Source organism: Kryptolebias marmoratus, linkage group LG13 (assembly GCF_001649575.2).
Source record: "Kryptolebias marmoratus isolate JLee-2015 linkage group LG13, ASM164957v2, whole genome shotgun sequence".
In the NCBI taxonomy this organism is placed as follows: Eukaryota; Metazoa; Chordata; class Actinopteri; order Cyprinodontiformes; family Rivulidae; genus Kryptolebias; species Kryptolebias marmoratus.
The window spans coordinates 9,779,249-9,792,973 of record NC_051442.1 but is presented as its reverse complement, the minus strand read 5'-3'; the positions used below and the strand labels follow the sequence as shown (position 1 = coordinate 9,792,973).

The 13,725-nt window shown below is 40.8% G+C and overlaps 1 protein-coding gene across 1 annotated transcript; it reads left to right on the top strand.

Moving 5' to 3' along the window:
- The first annotated feature begins 2,549 nt into the window (after positions 1-2,549).
- ovca2 (OVCA2 serine hydrolase domain containing) lies at positions 2,550-4,872 on the top strand. Its single transcript, XM_017437277.3, has 2 exons — positions 2,550-2,921; positions 4,134-4,872. Exons 1-2 carry the CDS (start codon positions 2,765-2,767, stop codon positions 4,649-4,651), a joined length of 675 nt encoding a protein of 224 aa, XP_017292766.1. The 5' UTR covers positions 2,550-2,764; the 3' UTR covers positions 4,652-4,872.
- Positions 4,873-13,725: the final 8,853 nt, after the last annotated feature.

Genomic DNA, 13,725 nt, shown 5'->3' with positions numbered 1-13,725 from the left:
TTTCCACGTTCTGCTGGGGATCCAGAGTAGACAGGACATTCGTCATGCCCGTCGTCCCCGTCCTCCTTTGCGTGTCCACAGACTTCAGGAGTCACGCAGCAAAGGATGACATTGTCTGTAATAATGCCACCGCAGATGACACCGGGACAGATCATCAGCTGTGGGACTCAACTCTGAGGCTCCTTTGACCTCTCTGAGCATGACTCTTTTGTATTTCCTGTTTCTGCTACCCCTTCACTTAAAAGACACAACAGATTTTCATTGCGTGCTGCCACGATGAGCAGGCGGTCACTTAACTGTCTGTGTGCATGTGTTTGTTTGTCTGCCTGTTTGCGAAATAACTCATGAACCACTGGACGGACTTTGATGAAACTCTCACAAAGTAATAACTGGATGCTCATCTATAACTGATTCACTTTTCGAGACAACATCATTCAAGATGGCTGCCACAGCCAATCAAACTTAGAAGCCACAAAAACGTCTACAGCTCAGTCAATTTTACAGATATGGAGCTAGAATTTGGTGTGGTAGTAGCTGAGAGTCACCTCTATCACATACTCTGAGGACTAACTGACCACATAGGATCTTTTTAAAATGTTTAAGTGCTAGACAGCAGGCGATAGGCATTCCCTCTAGGAATGCTAGATCGTGCTGTCAGAGATGATTTTCAAATCTCTCTTATAAATTCTATAGTACTGCATGAAGCTGCTTCTTCAAATATTGTGCACGCCTCCACTTTTTTATTATTCTATGGATGTACTCACTGTCAACATGTTGCTTATTGCGCACACATGCAGCTTCTTGGTTGTAGCTGCTAACTTGCATCAGTTATCCATGATGCAACACTGTCCTCCTGTGGATGGCTGCAAACCATCAAACTGAGTCTTTTTTTTTTCATTTAAAATTTTAAAGTGAAGCCAACAGCATATCAGGAGAGAAAATATGGTGTTTCTGAAAGCAAAATGTTCCTCTGTTCTTTTTTTGAAAAAGGATTAGAGTAGCTGTGTTTTTTATTCTGTAACACAATGAAAGGTTTCAGTGGATGTCTGCCACAATGTTGTTGCTGTTTTTTAGAATATTTAATCTGCGTGAGTTCATTTGATGCTCACAGACCATAACAAGTTGAGCAATACAATCGTGCATCTGTGTGGGATAAACCAGTGCCTCTTTTTGGTTTTGAGAACTTGCAGGCCTTCTCCAAACTCTGCAAAAAAGCTAAATGTCATCTGCTACAAACCCCTCTGGAATGTAAATGTGAATTTTAGAATATTGACATTTTACGTTTGTCAAGAGCAAATCTAAAACTGAAAACCGTGCGGCCTCTGGAGGGGGAAAGGAGTCTGATAAGCCCCTCCTGAGCTCTAGATTTAGCGTTTCATTTTTAAAAAAAACCTTTGTCAAAGATGTGCTGTTGCCAAGATGTGAGAGACTGAACTTGTCACAAGAGTTTCCTTTATTTGGTATTTTGTGTCACCTTTTTCAGTTGGAGGTGTCGCAGTAAAAATGTCTTTAGCGGTCAGCCTCACATCTGAAAAAAATAAAAATAAAAAATGTCAGTGTAAAAGGTTTCAGCTGGAAGGAGAAGAGAAGGTGATATTTGCTTCCTGTGAATATTCAGCTTGATCATTTTCTGAATAAACACTAAATTATATTTAGTCTATCATGTGTTCAACATAAGAGTGGCATGTCAGATGGCTGTTATTACACATGATGAGTGAGTCATAAAGTTTGTATGTTGTTAATAAATGTTATGCTGAATGAAAGCAGAGCAAACGGGCAGAGTATGGGAAAAAATGTGAGGAGCTTTCAAACTGTCAGCTACAATAGTCACTGCAGATTGATTGATTGTAATTAACATTTTCTAAATACACTCTTGATGTTACCAGTCTAATTATTATATCTTAGCTTATTTAGGATTATTGTTGTGTTTACAAGTATTTATTTTAGTTGAACACAATTCCTACTATTGTTGAAACTGTTTTAACAAAATTATTGTTTTTAAAGTTTTTACTAGATTTTTTTATCTCACCCGTCAATAACCGCTATTTATAAAAGTTGTGTTGTCATGGATGTAATGCTCCTTTACTTAATCAATTAATTATTTATTTAAAAAACTCCACTTTAATAGGGAACAGAACGTTTTTCCAGGTAAAAGGATCGATGAGAATACAGCCGGAAAGTCTGCTGTATCTAAAGAAGTTAGGAGTTCGGGCTTGTTTTCATTTTAGAAAACAGCCTGTAAGTAATTTAATTTTTTATTATAAAACATTAGTAACAGATGCTACCATGAAACTTGTTGAGGTGAACACAGACAGATATGCTTTGTGTTCACTGAAGTTTTATCTCTAAATATGGAGGCATTTGATTTAAGCTAAAGTTAAAGTTTGGCAGGGGTATTTTTTTAAGCGTTATTTGTATTTGATCATATATGACTAGCTTTGAATTAATTAAGGCATTGTTTTGTCTTTTACATTTAAGTCAGACTTTATTGCATTTGTTTAAAGTAGGTGCTTTTACGTTGAAAAGAAAATCCGGAAGTACATGTCATTACTTCCGGTTAAACTTGAGTCGTGCAGTTATTTTTAAATTGTATCAATTTCAGGCACTAAGAAAGTGTTTCTAGTTGTTCATATATTCTGTTACTTATCTAATTAAGTAGTTAAACTTGTCTTCGCGTAACAACGATTTATTTTTTATGTTAAATGACGTTAACTGAAAGCAGCCGTCCGCTTGTGTCCGGTTTTAAGGGTGAGCGGTTCTCCTCATGGCTCCTCTCCGGGTCCTGTGTGTTCACGGTTACCGTCAGAACGGCGGCTCGTTCCGTGAAAAGACCGGAGCTCTGAGGAAGCTGCTGAAGAAGCAAGTGGAGCTGGTTTTCATGAACGCGCCGCTCACCGTGCGGCAAAGCAGCGCCGGAGAAGGTGGGTCGAAAGAAAACACCGAACGAGCAAAAGTTTAGGACCCGGAAGTAAAAGCTCTGCACTCAACTGTTTTCCACTCTGTTCTGTGACCAGATATACAGACTTTAAACACTCAAAAGTTTCAGTGTTCAGAAAGAAATATGAGCAACTAGATGCCAAACGTTCCCCCTCAAGCTTGTATTCTTTAAATGATCAATTATTATTATTGATATCATATTTTGTCCTCTTTGTCAAACAAAACAAACATAAAAAGCTGAAACTAAATGGCATAATGATTGTTGAGGCTGTTTTTAACAGTAAGTAATAACTACAGCTGTCACATAAATGCTCCTCAACCAGAAAAAGGTGGGTGGAGTTCAGATGTTGTGATGGATGATGGAGCGGGAGCTGAGTCGCCGGATCGGACCTGGTCTGCAGTGATGAGAGCATTTCTCCAGTCTGTTTTGGTGAAGAAGGCACTGAGCTGCAAAGCTGTGAATTTACTGGTTTGGCTGCATTCTGACCCTCACCTGTGGTTATAGATCATCAACCAAAGAACAAGATCCTGGTTCTGAGCGGATGAAATGGACTTCCTCTGTCATGTGGTAGGGCTTGGCCTCAGAAATAAGGGTTGCCACTTCTCTGCATCGCAAGGAGTCATTTGATGTGAGAGCATCCAGCTGGGCCCTCTGGGTGCCTCCTTCTGGAGGGTTTCCAGGTACCTCCCACTGGCAGGAGACCTCAAGGAAGATGCAGAACCCACAGGAGGGATTATATATCCGCTCTTGCCTGGAAATGCCTCCACCCGGGTGGAGCTGGAGGGTGTCATTAGGGCAAGAGGTGTTTGGGTTTTCCTTCTGGACCGTCTGCCACCATAACCTAACAATGGATAAGCAATGAAAAAATAGATGGATAGATTTCAGTTAAGTGAGTTGAAATATATTCCTGCAAAATGTAGGAAAATGAAATTATAAAGCAGCACAAAACTGGACATCCATACCTTAAATCCAGTATCCATTTTCATGCAGTCAGCTACTACTATTCGTCACTAATAGGTTAAGTTTATTAATACTAAATTCCTCATTTAAATTGTTTTTTTGTGTTTAGCACCTAATACCAGCCATCCACAATCTTTAAATTAAAGCAGAAAATCTAAAAATACAAAAAATTAAAGGAACCTATTGTTGCTTTTATTTGAGTAGTTATTAAAACATCTATTCTTTATCTTTTAAGAGGTTCCAACCCAGGAGAATAATTCTGGGTCCGGAGGGGACGAGGACCCCAGGGGCTGGTGGTTTTCTGACATCCAGGCTAAGAGCTTCAACGCTCAGCAGCAGTGTGAGCAGAGCCTCGGCCTCGACGAGAGCGTGGCCGCCGTGAGAGAAGCCGTGGAGGCCCAGGGCCCATTTGACGGCATCCTGGGCTTCAGTCAGGGAGCAGCTTTTGTGGCCATGCTGTGCTCCCTTCAGGAGCAGAAACTGGAGCCGCTCTTCAACTTCCGCTTCGCCGTTCTTGTCGCCGGTTTCCGCAGCGCCTGTAAGGAACACGAGAAGTTCTACGCGGCCCCCCTCCAGATCCCGTCCCTGCACGTGTTTGGGCTGGAGGACAGAGTGATCCCTGACACCATGAGCAGGGAGCTTCTCCCCTCCTTCCACGACCCTCAGGTCCTCATCCATCCCGGGGGCCATTTTGTTCCTGCTGCGTCTGCTCACAGACAAACGTACCAGGACTTTCTCAAGAGATTCCAGTAAAACAGCTCAGTAAAAACCTGCCGCAGAGTGAGACTCAACTACATATTACAGGAACTGCCTTTCCTGTTTGACATAGTTGGTTCCAAATCATGATCATTGTGCTCTGAATGTTTAATGTTTGTGTTTTCAATTGATTCATTCAAAATGATATGAAGACTGTTAATCTTCTCGGGGAAAACATCTATTAAAACAAACAATAAATGAGATTATTTAAGGTTTTATTTTGGTTTGTTTGTCAGTTTTGGGAGCTGAGCAGTAGCTTCACTGTGATCTTTGGTTGGACTTAGAATAAAATCTGTGCTTTTTCACAACAAGGCAGAACTGTTACCGCCCGGTTTCAAAAAGTGGAGTGAAATCTAAAAATGCTGAAGGGTTGAGATTTATTTTAAAAAATTTTGTTATGTTATTTTATTTTACAAGGGGATCTTATTTTGAAATCCTGCACCAATGTTTTCAGGAAATTAAAAAAAAAAAAAAAAATGGACGTTTTTTTTCTACATATAAAGAGAAGAAAAAAAAACTACTTAACAAATAGTTGAGCAATTGACATTTCCAAGACTAAGATTTGAATAAATTAGAATAATGTTTTTATCATTTACTGCATATATTTAAAAGCCTTGTGGAAAGGGTGAAAACATGTGACCTTTGAATGGGGTTTAAAACAGCCATTAAAACACAAGGTTTTCTAGTGAAAACCTCTGCGTGAGTCCAGTAACACTTCCAAGATACACATCAGTGGGTGCAGTTTACCTCTGGATCCAGAAATGGAAGAAACCTACATCAGCAGATAACAAACTAATGTGGCTCACACAACAACAAGTTGGGCGTCTTGAGATGATTTCAGGAAAAAAATAAAACATGTTATTGATAAATGGGTAAAAAAAAAAATGCCCTGCTTGTTGTTTAGCATTTGATTATTTGAAACTATTGGTGTTTGTGGGCTTCAACCAAAAGCTGTTGGGATCACAAGTCTCTGCTGCTGTTTTTTTATGGGTTGGAAGCTGAAAAGGCTTGGCACCCACTGGTCTAAAAAAATCAAAATCGGAGTGTTTTTTTTCTTCTTTTTACGTGTTTTGATCTCCTCAGCCGTGGTCGGGTCAGGAAGTCATCTGTTCCCACAGCACAGTGGGAGGAGTAATGAAGAATCCTGCAGAGGATCTTAATGATCACATTAGGTGTTTTGATATTAGGGATGAATAAAGGGGGGGTTACACAGACACGTTTGTGTGCAGGGTTCAAGTACGTGTTGTTCTTTTTGTTGCCGAAGCATGTGCCTGTCAGGCTGCGTGCCTTCAATTATTTCCAGATGTGCTCCCTCGCTCTCTCTCCTCCTCTACCTCTCTCCCTCTGCTTCTTTCATCTCCCATCAGACTCTTCCTCACGTCAAACCTTCCTCATCAACATACTCGCCCCCGTCTTCTACATCCTGTGTGTCGTCTGATTGGGCCTCAGTTTGATTTGGTGTCTCCAAAGTCTGCTGGAAAGGCTGCAGACAGCTGCGGGCTCTTGTTGGTGCCCAACTGCCCCAGCTGAAATTAAAAAAAAAACGATCGTGTTGAAACAAAATGGTGTTGCTCTCTTAATGATTTTTCTACTCATCGCCCTCTGTCGAAGGCAAAGGTGAAGCGATAATGTTTTTGTTTGTGTGTGTCATTTGTCTAGACTGTTAGCAAAACATCTCATGAATCACTAACCGGATTTTAGTGAAGCTGTCACAAAGTAATCCCTGGATGAATGTCTACAACCGATTAACTTTTGGAATCAACCTAATTTAAGATGCCTGCCACAGCTAACACAAAAATAGCTATAAGTCAGCCAGTTTTACAGATATTGGGCTAAAATTTGATCTGGTAATAGCTGAGCATCCTCCCCAGCACATGCTTTGAGGGTAGAACATTGTGCACCATCTTTGCTTCAAAACTCTGGCATTGACTGTTGAATTTAAACAAAACAGTTTAGCAAAGTATCTCTCCAACTAAGGGACTGATTTTAGTGAAACTCAGAAAATAACCACTGGGTGTGCATTGACATATTTTGGAGTTACTCAAAATGGCTGACCTAATCAGCCTCAGTCCACGCAAAAATGGCTATATGTCAGTGAATTTTATAGGCACTGGACTAAAATTTGGTGTAGAAGTAGCTGAGTCATTCACAACATTCTCCAAGCAACAAACAGATCATGCATGTACGTAATGGTATTTTAAAGGTTCGGCTATAACTCTGTCATTTCTCAACATAAGAATATTTTAGTCTAAAGCTCCAGTTGTCCTGATGTTGGTGTTTTTCAGCACCGTAACTCATATTCCTTCTCCCCTGTGCTCCCCTGTGGCCCTTGTGTCCCTTCAAGACCTCATACCACACACACACACACACACACACACACACACACACTCCCATACACATGGTTTTGATAACAAGTGGAGGGGAATGGAGAGAGTGAGCGAGGAAGGGAAACAGTAAAAGAAAAACACAGAGGGTCACTCTTGCCAGTAAGTTTTACAACAGAGCCGTGACTCTCTTCTCAGGAATCCGTTCCTCCTGTTGCACAACAGCCGGGAAATAATGGAATGAGAGGCAGAGACAGATGAGGGTGGAGTTACTCCCCCTCCTCCTCACCCTCTCCCGCTCTCAGCCTTTCCCTGGCTGTTGGAATGGGAGAGTCGGGACTCGTTCGAGTTCCCGGCCCGATTGAAGTATCACTTTTTCCTCCCCTCTTTGCCTCTGTGGAGTTTTTTGGGGCGATGAAGCAGAGGGGTGTGTCAGAGCACAAACTGGCCCTTGTTTTGGAGCGTTTGTTGTTAGGGGAGACGGAAGGCGGGGAGGGGCCACGTGGAGTGGGGCTCTATATAAGACTTGTACTTAAACTCCAAAGAGCCTGGTCATCCCATGGCCCAGACTTCGCCCAGACACTGGAGAAGCTGACCAACTCTGACAATAACTCTTCCACCGCTGACCGCTCTGCCGGGAATAACCAGTGATGGCAACATACTCAGCAGAGGAATCAGCACCTTTCGATTTATGGACTCTTTATTCTTCTGGTGCTTTGTTTTTATTTTTCATCATCATCAAAGTTCTGCTCTAAACTAAGAAGTAATTGTTCTACTGTCTTGCTATTTAACGTCATTTTCCTCACATTTATGAAGAGCATCCTAGTAATTTAACTGAATTCATAGCATGCTGTTAGAAATGTTGTAACTCAGCAGAGGTATGTTCAGTACCAGATGCCTCTCTGTTTGTTTCTGTGGCTGTATTGTGAATGGGAGTGCCTGCATTACTGAACACAGATGGCATAAAGTAAGGATGTGCTGCTCAGATCTTGAGTTAATCTGGGTGCATGTGTTGACCAATGAAAGACAGAACAGCTGGATTATATTTAGACGTGTGTTGAATTTCTATTTACGACATGAAACTACATAGTCTTGTATTCTGCTCTGCGTCAGACCTGAACCCAGACAGCATCCATTGAGTGTTTATGTCTGTGTGTGCACATGTGGGTGTGTTTCTGCGTGTGTGTGTGTGTGTGTGTGTGTGTCCCGACATGGTTGAAATTTGGTCATTTGTTATTGCTTTCACACTCGCATACTTTTGCTTTTCCTCTATTTTGTGGTTTTCCTGTTTTTGTGGACAGTGTGTGCTCTTACTGGGGTCAAACCGTCTCTAATCCAGTCAGAAGTCCAGATTTATAACAATGGATCAGCTGTGTGTTATATCTATGGAATGAAACCAATTTCTGGCTTTTATTTGGTTAACGGCTGCAAAGAATTCATAACCAGCATGATCTCCAGGAACGCTTATACTGAATGAATAAGCATCTTTTTTTTAACAGAGGAAGGTGACTTTAGGACACGGCCAAGGTTGCCTGAAGTTAGGGTAGTGGCTGTTTAATGTGTGATGTCATCTGCACTCATTTGTGTGTTTGTCGGCTCAACGGGCCTGTTTTCGAGGCCTTGGATGGGTCCTGGCAATGAGAGCTGTGGTTTGGCTGTCCTTTTTAAGAGCCTGCCTGACACCGTGGGGTAAATATTAGTCACTGTGGCTGTGGACAAGGACTGCGGTGGAGGCGAGAGAGGCACGTCTTGGCTCACACATACTGAAAAAAACAAAAAAATGCGAAAGCTGTTGTGCAATTCTGTTTGGTTTATGACAATTAGACTGGAAGTGGAAAATTATCAGCACAAAAAACACATGGCTCAGTGGGTCAGAGGGAAATTATTTGGAAAGTAAAAAGTCAATTTAGGGCCTAGCATTACTGGAAGGACTGTATCACCCGCCACCTTTCATGCCGGAGTTGAAGACTAGGATCATTCTTTTGTTGGGAAATGACAGAGTTGTAGCCATTTTGGTTAAATCTTAGAACGACCATCATGTGCTGTCTTGTGCAGTAAATCAATATCTCACAAGATCTGCTCGCGCTTACAGTATGTGTTGTAAATGACTCTCAGCTACTACCACACCAAACTTCAGCTCAGTAGCCGTAAAATTCACCAAGGTGTAGCTATTTTTGTGTCGACTAAGGGCAATTAACTAGGGTGGCCATCTTGAATTGGGTTGACTCCAAAAGGTAATCAGTTGTAGATGTGCATCCTGTAATTACTTTCTGAAAGTTTGATTATAATCCATCTTCTTTTTACTGAGATATTTTGCTAAAAAACAGAGCTGATTCCAACAGTTAATGGCAAAGTTTTTAATTTAGATTTCATGATATCAGTTAGCCCTCAGAGTATAAGTTGGGGATTATTATCAGCTACTACCACACCAAACTTTACCTCAATATCTGTAAAAGTGACTGAGTTAGGCTTTTTTGTGTTTACTCAAGTTGCTAACATTGGTCCAGTTACACCTTTCGGCAGTTGAATAATAAAAAAAAACTTTTTACAATAGAAGTTTTTTTTTTACTTTACCCTACTATAGTTGTCTGGTTGATCCATAAAATTGAGCTTTTTACTTGTTAGTTTTCCTGAACCCCTAACTGTTTGATTCCTGAACTGTTTTCTGACGGAGGTCCTGATTAAATGTGGTTCAAACCTCCAGTGATTGTTGTCAAGGTATGACCTGTCCTGTAGACAGAATAATCACAGTTTATGGATCTAAGCAAATTCTTCTTAGACATATTACTACAAATGTGTTAAACTTAAAGATAAGTTTTAATTTAGGTGTTTGAAGTTGAGTTTCAGGTTAGAGTTTCTGCAGGAAGTGAGAGCTTCTCAGCCCTGAACAGTAAGAGTTTATGTGCTGTTATTCATCCATCAGCACATAAGCCTTTACGGTACAGGGAGGTGGAGGATAAACAGCTAATGTGACTTCTTAGCTTCTTTACTGTCTTTTTCCTTTCTTCAATAAATCCGCATCTGTTAAATTTGTTGAGCTAGATGGAAAAACATACTGTAAAAATATTGTTGTCAAACAAAACAAAGAATGGCAGAAATTTGATATCGTTTTATTTATGCTGATATTTATGTTGTAGGATTTTGTAGTAGTCAGGCAAAAAAAAAAAGAACTTACAAACTATTTTCATTTTTTGTCATTTTCAAGTTTTGGCCACCCTTCACATCTGTCTGTGGTTTTATTAATGGCTAACTAATGAAAAGTGTCAAAAGGAGCTTGTTAATGTGTGACTATTTTTAAAAAAAATTTAACAGAAAGATGTCTTCTTTACTTCCTAAAAAGTTGCATTTATTGAGATTTAAGTTTTCTGCCCGACAGCAGCGTTACTTCTTAAAGTGTAGCTGTTTTAGTTTAAATTATAAGCACATATTTTGGTTTTTATCTACAACAGTGCTCTCTTCTTGTTTCGTTTCTTCCTAACAGATTGCAATCTGAATTAAAATTAAAGTTTTTTCAGTTTGTTTAATTTTAGAGCCTGCAGTTCTGTTACAAATAATTTGAATAATTTTGGTCACGTGAGACTCAGACATCTTGTCATACTGGTTTTGTTTTATCAGCTTTTCTTTGCAGACCTGTCGAAACATCATCTTCTGTCAAAGTGGTGTCACAATTAGCAGGAATTCCCAAGACAGTGTTCAATTTTAATGATTTATTTAATGAATTCAGACATTTGATTGCAAAAAATAATAATAATAATAAAATGGTAGCAATAGCAAACACTGTCCTCTAGAGGGCAGAATAACACTGATTATTGCAGAGTTTCAGTCGTCTGTAAATATGAGTTTGTTGCAAGCTTATACTAAAAGTGGATTCATATTTATATGTGCAAGTGTGTGTGTGCGGTATGTGTGTGTGTGTGTGTGTGTGTGTGTGTGTGTGTGTGTGTGTCTGCATCTGCCTGCAGGTTCCAGCGCTGCCTGCTGGGATTTCCTGACTGTGCTGCTTTGAAGTAAGGCTCCTCTTGTCTGATAAACAGAGAGCAGAGCAGGTGTTGGAGCTGTCTGACTCATCTGTGCGGGATGTAATATTTGCATTTATGCCTGTACTGTAATGATTAAACCGCACGGAAACAGTTAATAAAGATAAACTTTCTAAAACTGCAACATGTATTCACTTGTGTCAATATCTGTCATGAAACACCAACTGGTTAATGCATCAGGTTGATTGGATTTGTTACACAGGGTCATAACAAAAAATATTAATGATTCAAATATAACAAAGAGAAGCAAATTTCCAATATATATCGAAAAAAAAAATTTAAAAGTGCAATCAAAAACCACAGCTCTTTCGTTTTAGCTCATGATGACATCTGCCCCTAACGACCATGGCTGTAGACTGTTACCATGGTGCTGTTGCTAGAGTAACAATCTAAAGCCACGGTCGCCATGGAGACAGCAGGGTGGAGGTGGGACTGCAGTTGGCATGGGAACTGGAAGCTGCGAGATCTGATTGGTTTGACCGTGAAGGCTACGCAGTTCCAGGGTGTAGGACTCCCCCCAATGCCAGCCCACACAGGTTTCCTCTCTGAGTGGGAGAGGAGAAGAAGAGGAGGAAGAAGAAGAAGAAGAAGAAGAGAGAGAGAAAAAGACCACCGACAGTGAGATCCTGCTAACAAGACAGCCATTTTAACAGTATACCGTGCACTTCCACTGTGCGCTTCTTTAAATATAGTCCTCATGCGGGTGCGTGTTGCATCGCCAGGCTTCAGTAGCCATGACTGTAGACTGTTACTGTACTGTGACACTGTATAAGCAGTAAGCAGTCTAAAGCCAAGGTGCTGATGCTCTGGCAGGAGGGGCTGGGGGAGAGATGGCAGGAAGGACCGACTCTTGCTCCATGTGCAAATCTGCAGCAGCAAAGAAGGAGGGGAAAAAAAGAAAATGATTACCATCACTGTGATAAAACCTGGCATGGTTGCTTACTGATTAGTGTCTGATTGAAAACCTAGAGACTCAAGCATTTATTAAGGAAAAGTTACAACAAATTTCTAATAAACTACTACTTTCATTCCCATTTAGAATTGTTTTATTTAGCTGTAGCACCATGTTTAAAGTCTATTGCAACAAATGAACTAAAATCACATTTAAACGAGGGGTGAGAGTACATTTTCACAGCTTTTTTCTTCTTAAATGGAGACATTCATCTATGACGATTTAACCATCTATTCAAACATAACAAATCAAAACATCCAGCTTGTGCTTAGGATGACTCACATTCAGAATAATTTACTAATGACTGTAATTATTCAGTTTAAATCATGTTACGTTACAGATGTTGGCATCGTCTGTGCAGCTGCTGACCATCTGTAATGTTTATAAATGTTTCAAGATCTGTCTCTTTAAAAGGAAACAATTATGTTGCTATTTATTACGAATTTCCACTTGTGTTTAACCATTTTATGAAAGAGTTTTGAGAACTTTTGCAACCTTTTCGTTTAAAAGAATAAACACATTGTCAAATCCTTAAGGCATCCTACACCTCCTCTAATTTTCTGTCTCTGTGGTGTGAGTTGTGTCTTAGCATGTCTGTGTGAGAGAGATATTGCAGGCAAGAAGAGTGACTGAAAAAAACAACAAAGTTGAGAGAAATAAATTGTGTTTGACCACCTGGATGTTATACAGTTTTTTTTATAAATTTGTCTCTTACTAAATCTGCTGCTGTTTTTGGACCCCTTAAAATGAGGCTAAATAAATGTGCTAATCATGACACTTACTGAGCATGCACACTAGATATACAGTCATATGGGACAGGATGTTGTCACATATAGCCAGGTCCTGTTTGTTGCAACAATAAATATGGTCGTTTTTTTCCATTTTCAGGTTAAAAGGAAATCTTATTTACTGCATTTCTTGTCAGTTAATTTGAACCCTTTTGGTCAGTGTAAAGCCCTTCTTGTTAATGGGAGGCTCTCTGCAACAGGTTTCGTGTGTTTCAGCACCCCGGACGCCGGGACAGAGACCCGGCTTCACTCCGCCTCGGTGCTGTCCGTGGTGCTGAACACAACGAGCGCACCCCGGCGGCTTCACTTTCCATATGGAGCTAAAATTAGCCAGTTTAGCCGATATATATTTATACATTTATTTTATTTATTTATTTTTTTTACCTCACCAACACACATATATAGCCCTGTCACAACTAGAGGAGGTGGGTGACGCGGACCGTCACGTGCTCCACAGCCCCGGAGGGGTCGCTTACGCGCGAGTGACGACACTGCACGAGCGCACCAATCGGCCCTCGCCCCAGTATCTGCCGCGGCTTATCAGAGCGCGTGGGCTGCCTCGGTTTCCATGGCGCTGGGGAGAAACCGGCGTCGAACGTGCGTGCTGACGTTGAATCTTTTTTTATATATATTTTTATTGTTATATATTTTGAAATTGAAGCTAACCTCAGTTCTGTTTGACACTGAACATTTTGAGAACCAGCTCTCATTTCTGCAGGCTAATTAACAGCTAGGCTAATATAGGCTATTAAAAGTGTTTCCAATTACCCACAATCCCCCACTGGGATCAAAGTCAGCCGCGGTTGTGAATGAACAAGGGGGTTTCATTGACTAGCTCCACCCACTCCCCCCACCACCACCTCCCCCGTCTTGCCCGTGCACGCGCCCCCTCACACAGCCCGTCCGAGGGATTAAACTGCGGTGTGCGCGTGCGTGAGCGAGCGCAATGCCTTTAAAAGGGGTTCTATAG

What these genes read in the sequence shown, in the direction of transcription:
- ovca2 (XM_017437277.3), top strand. Translation starts at nt 2,765, where the DNA reads ATGGCTCCTCTCCGGGTCCTGTGTGTTCACGGTTACCGTCAGAACGGC. An exon ending in GCAAAGCAGCGCCGGAGAAG is followed by an intron (nt 2,922 to 4,133) that starts GTGGGTCGAAAG and finishes TTATCTTTTAAG; the next exon opens with AGGTTCCAACCCAGGAGAAT.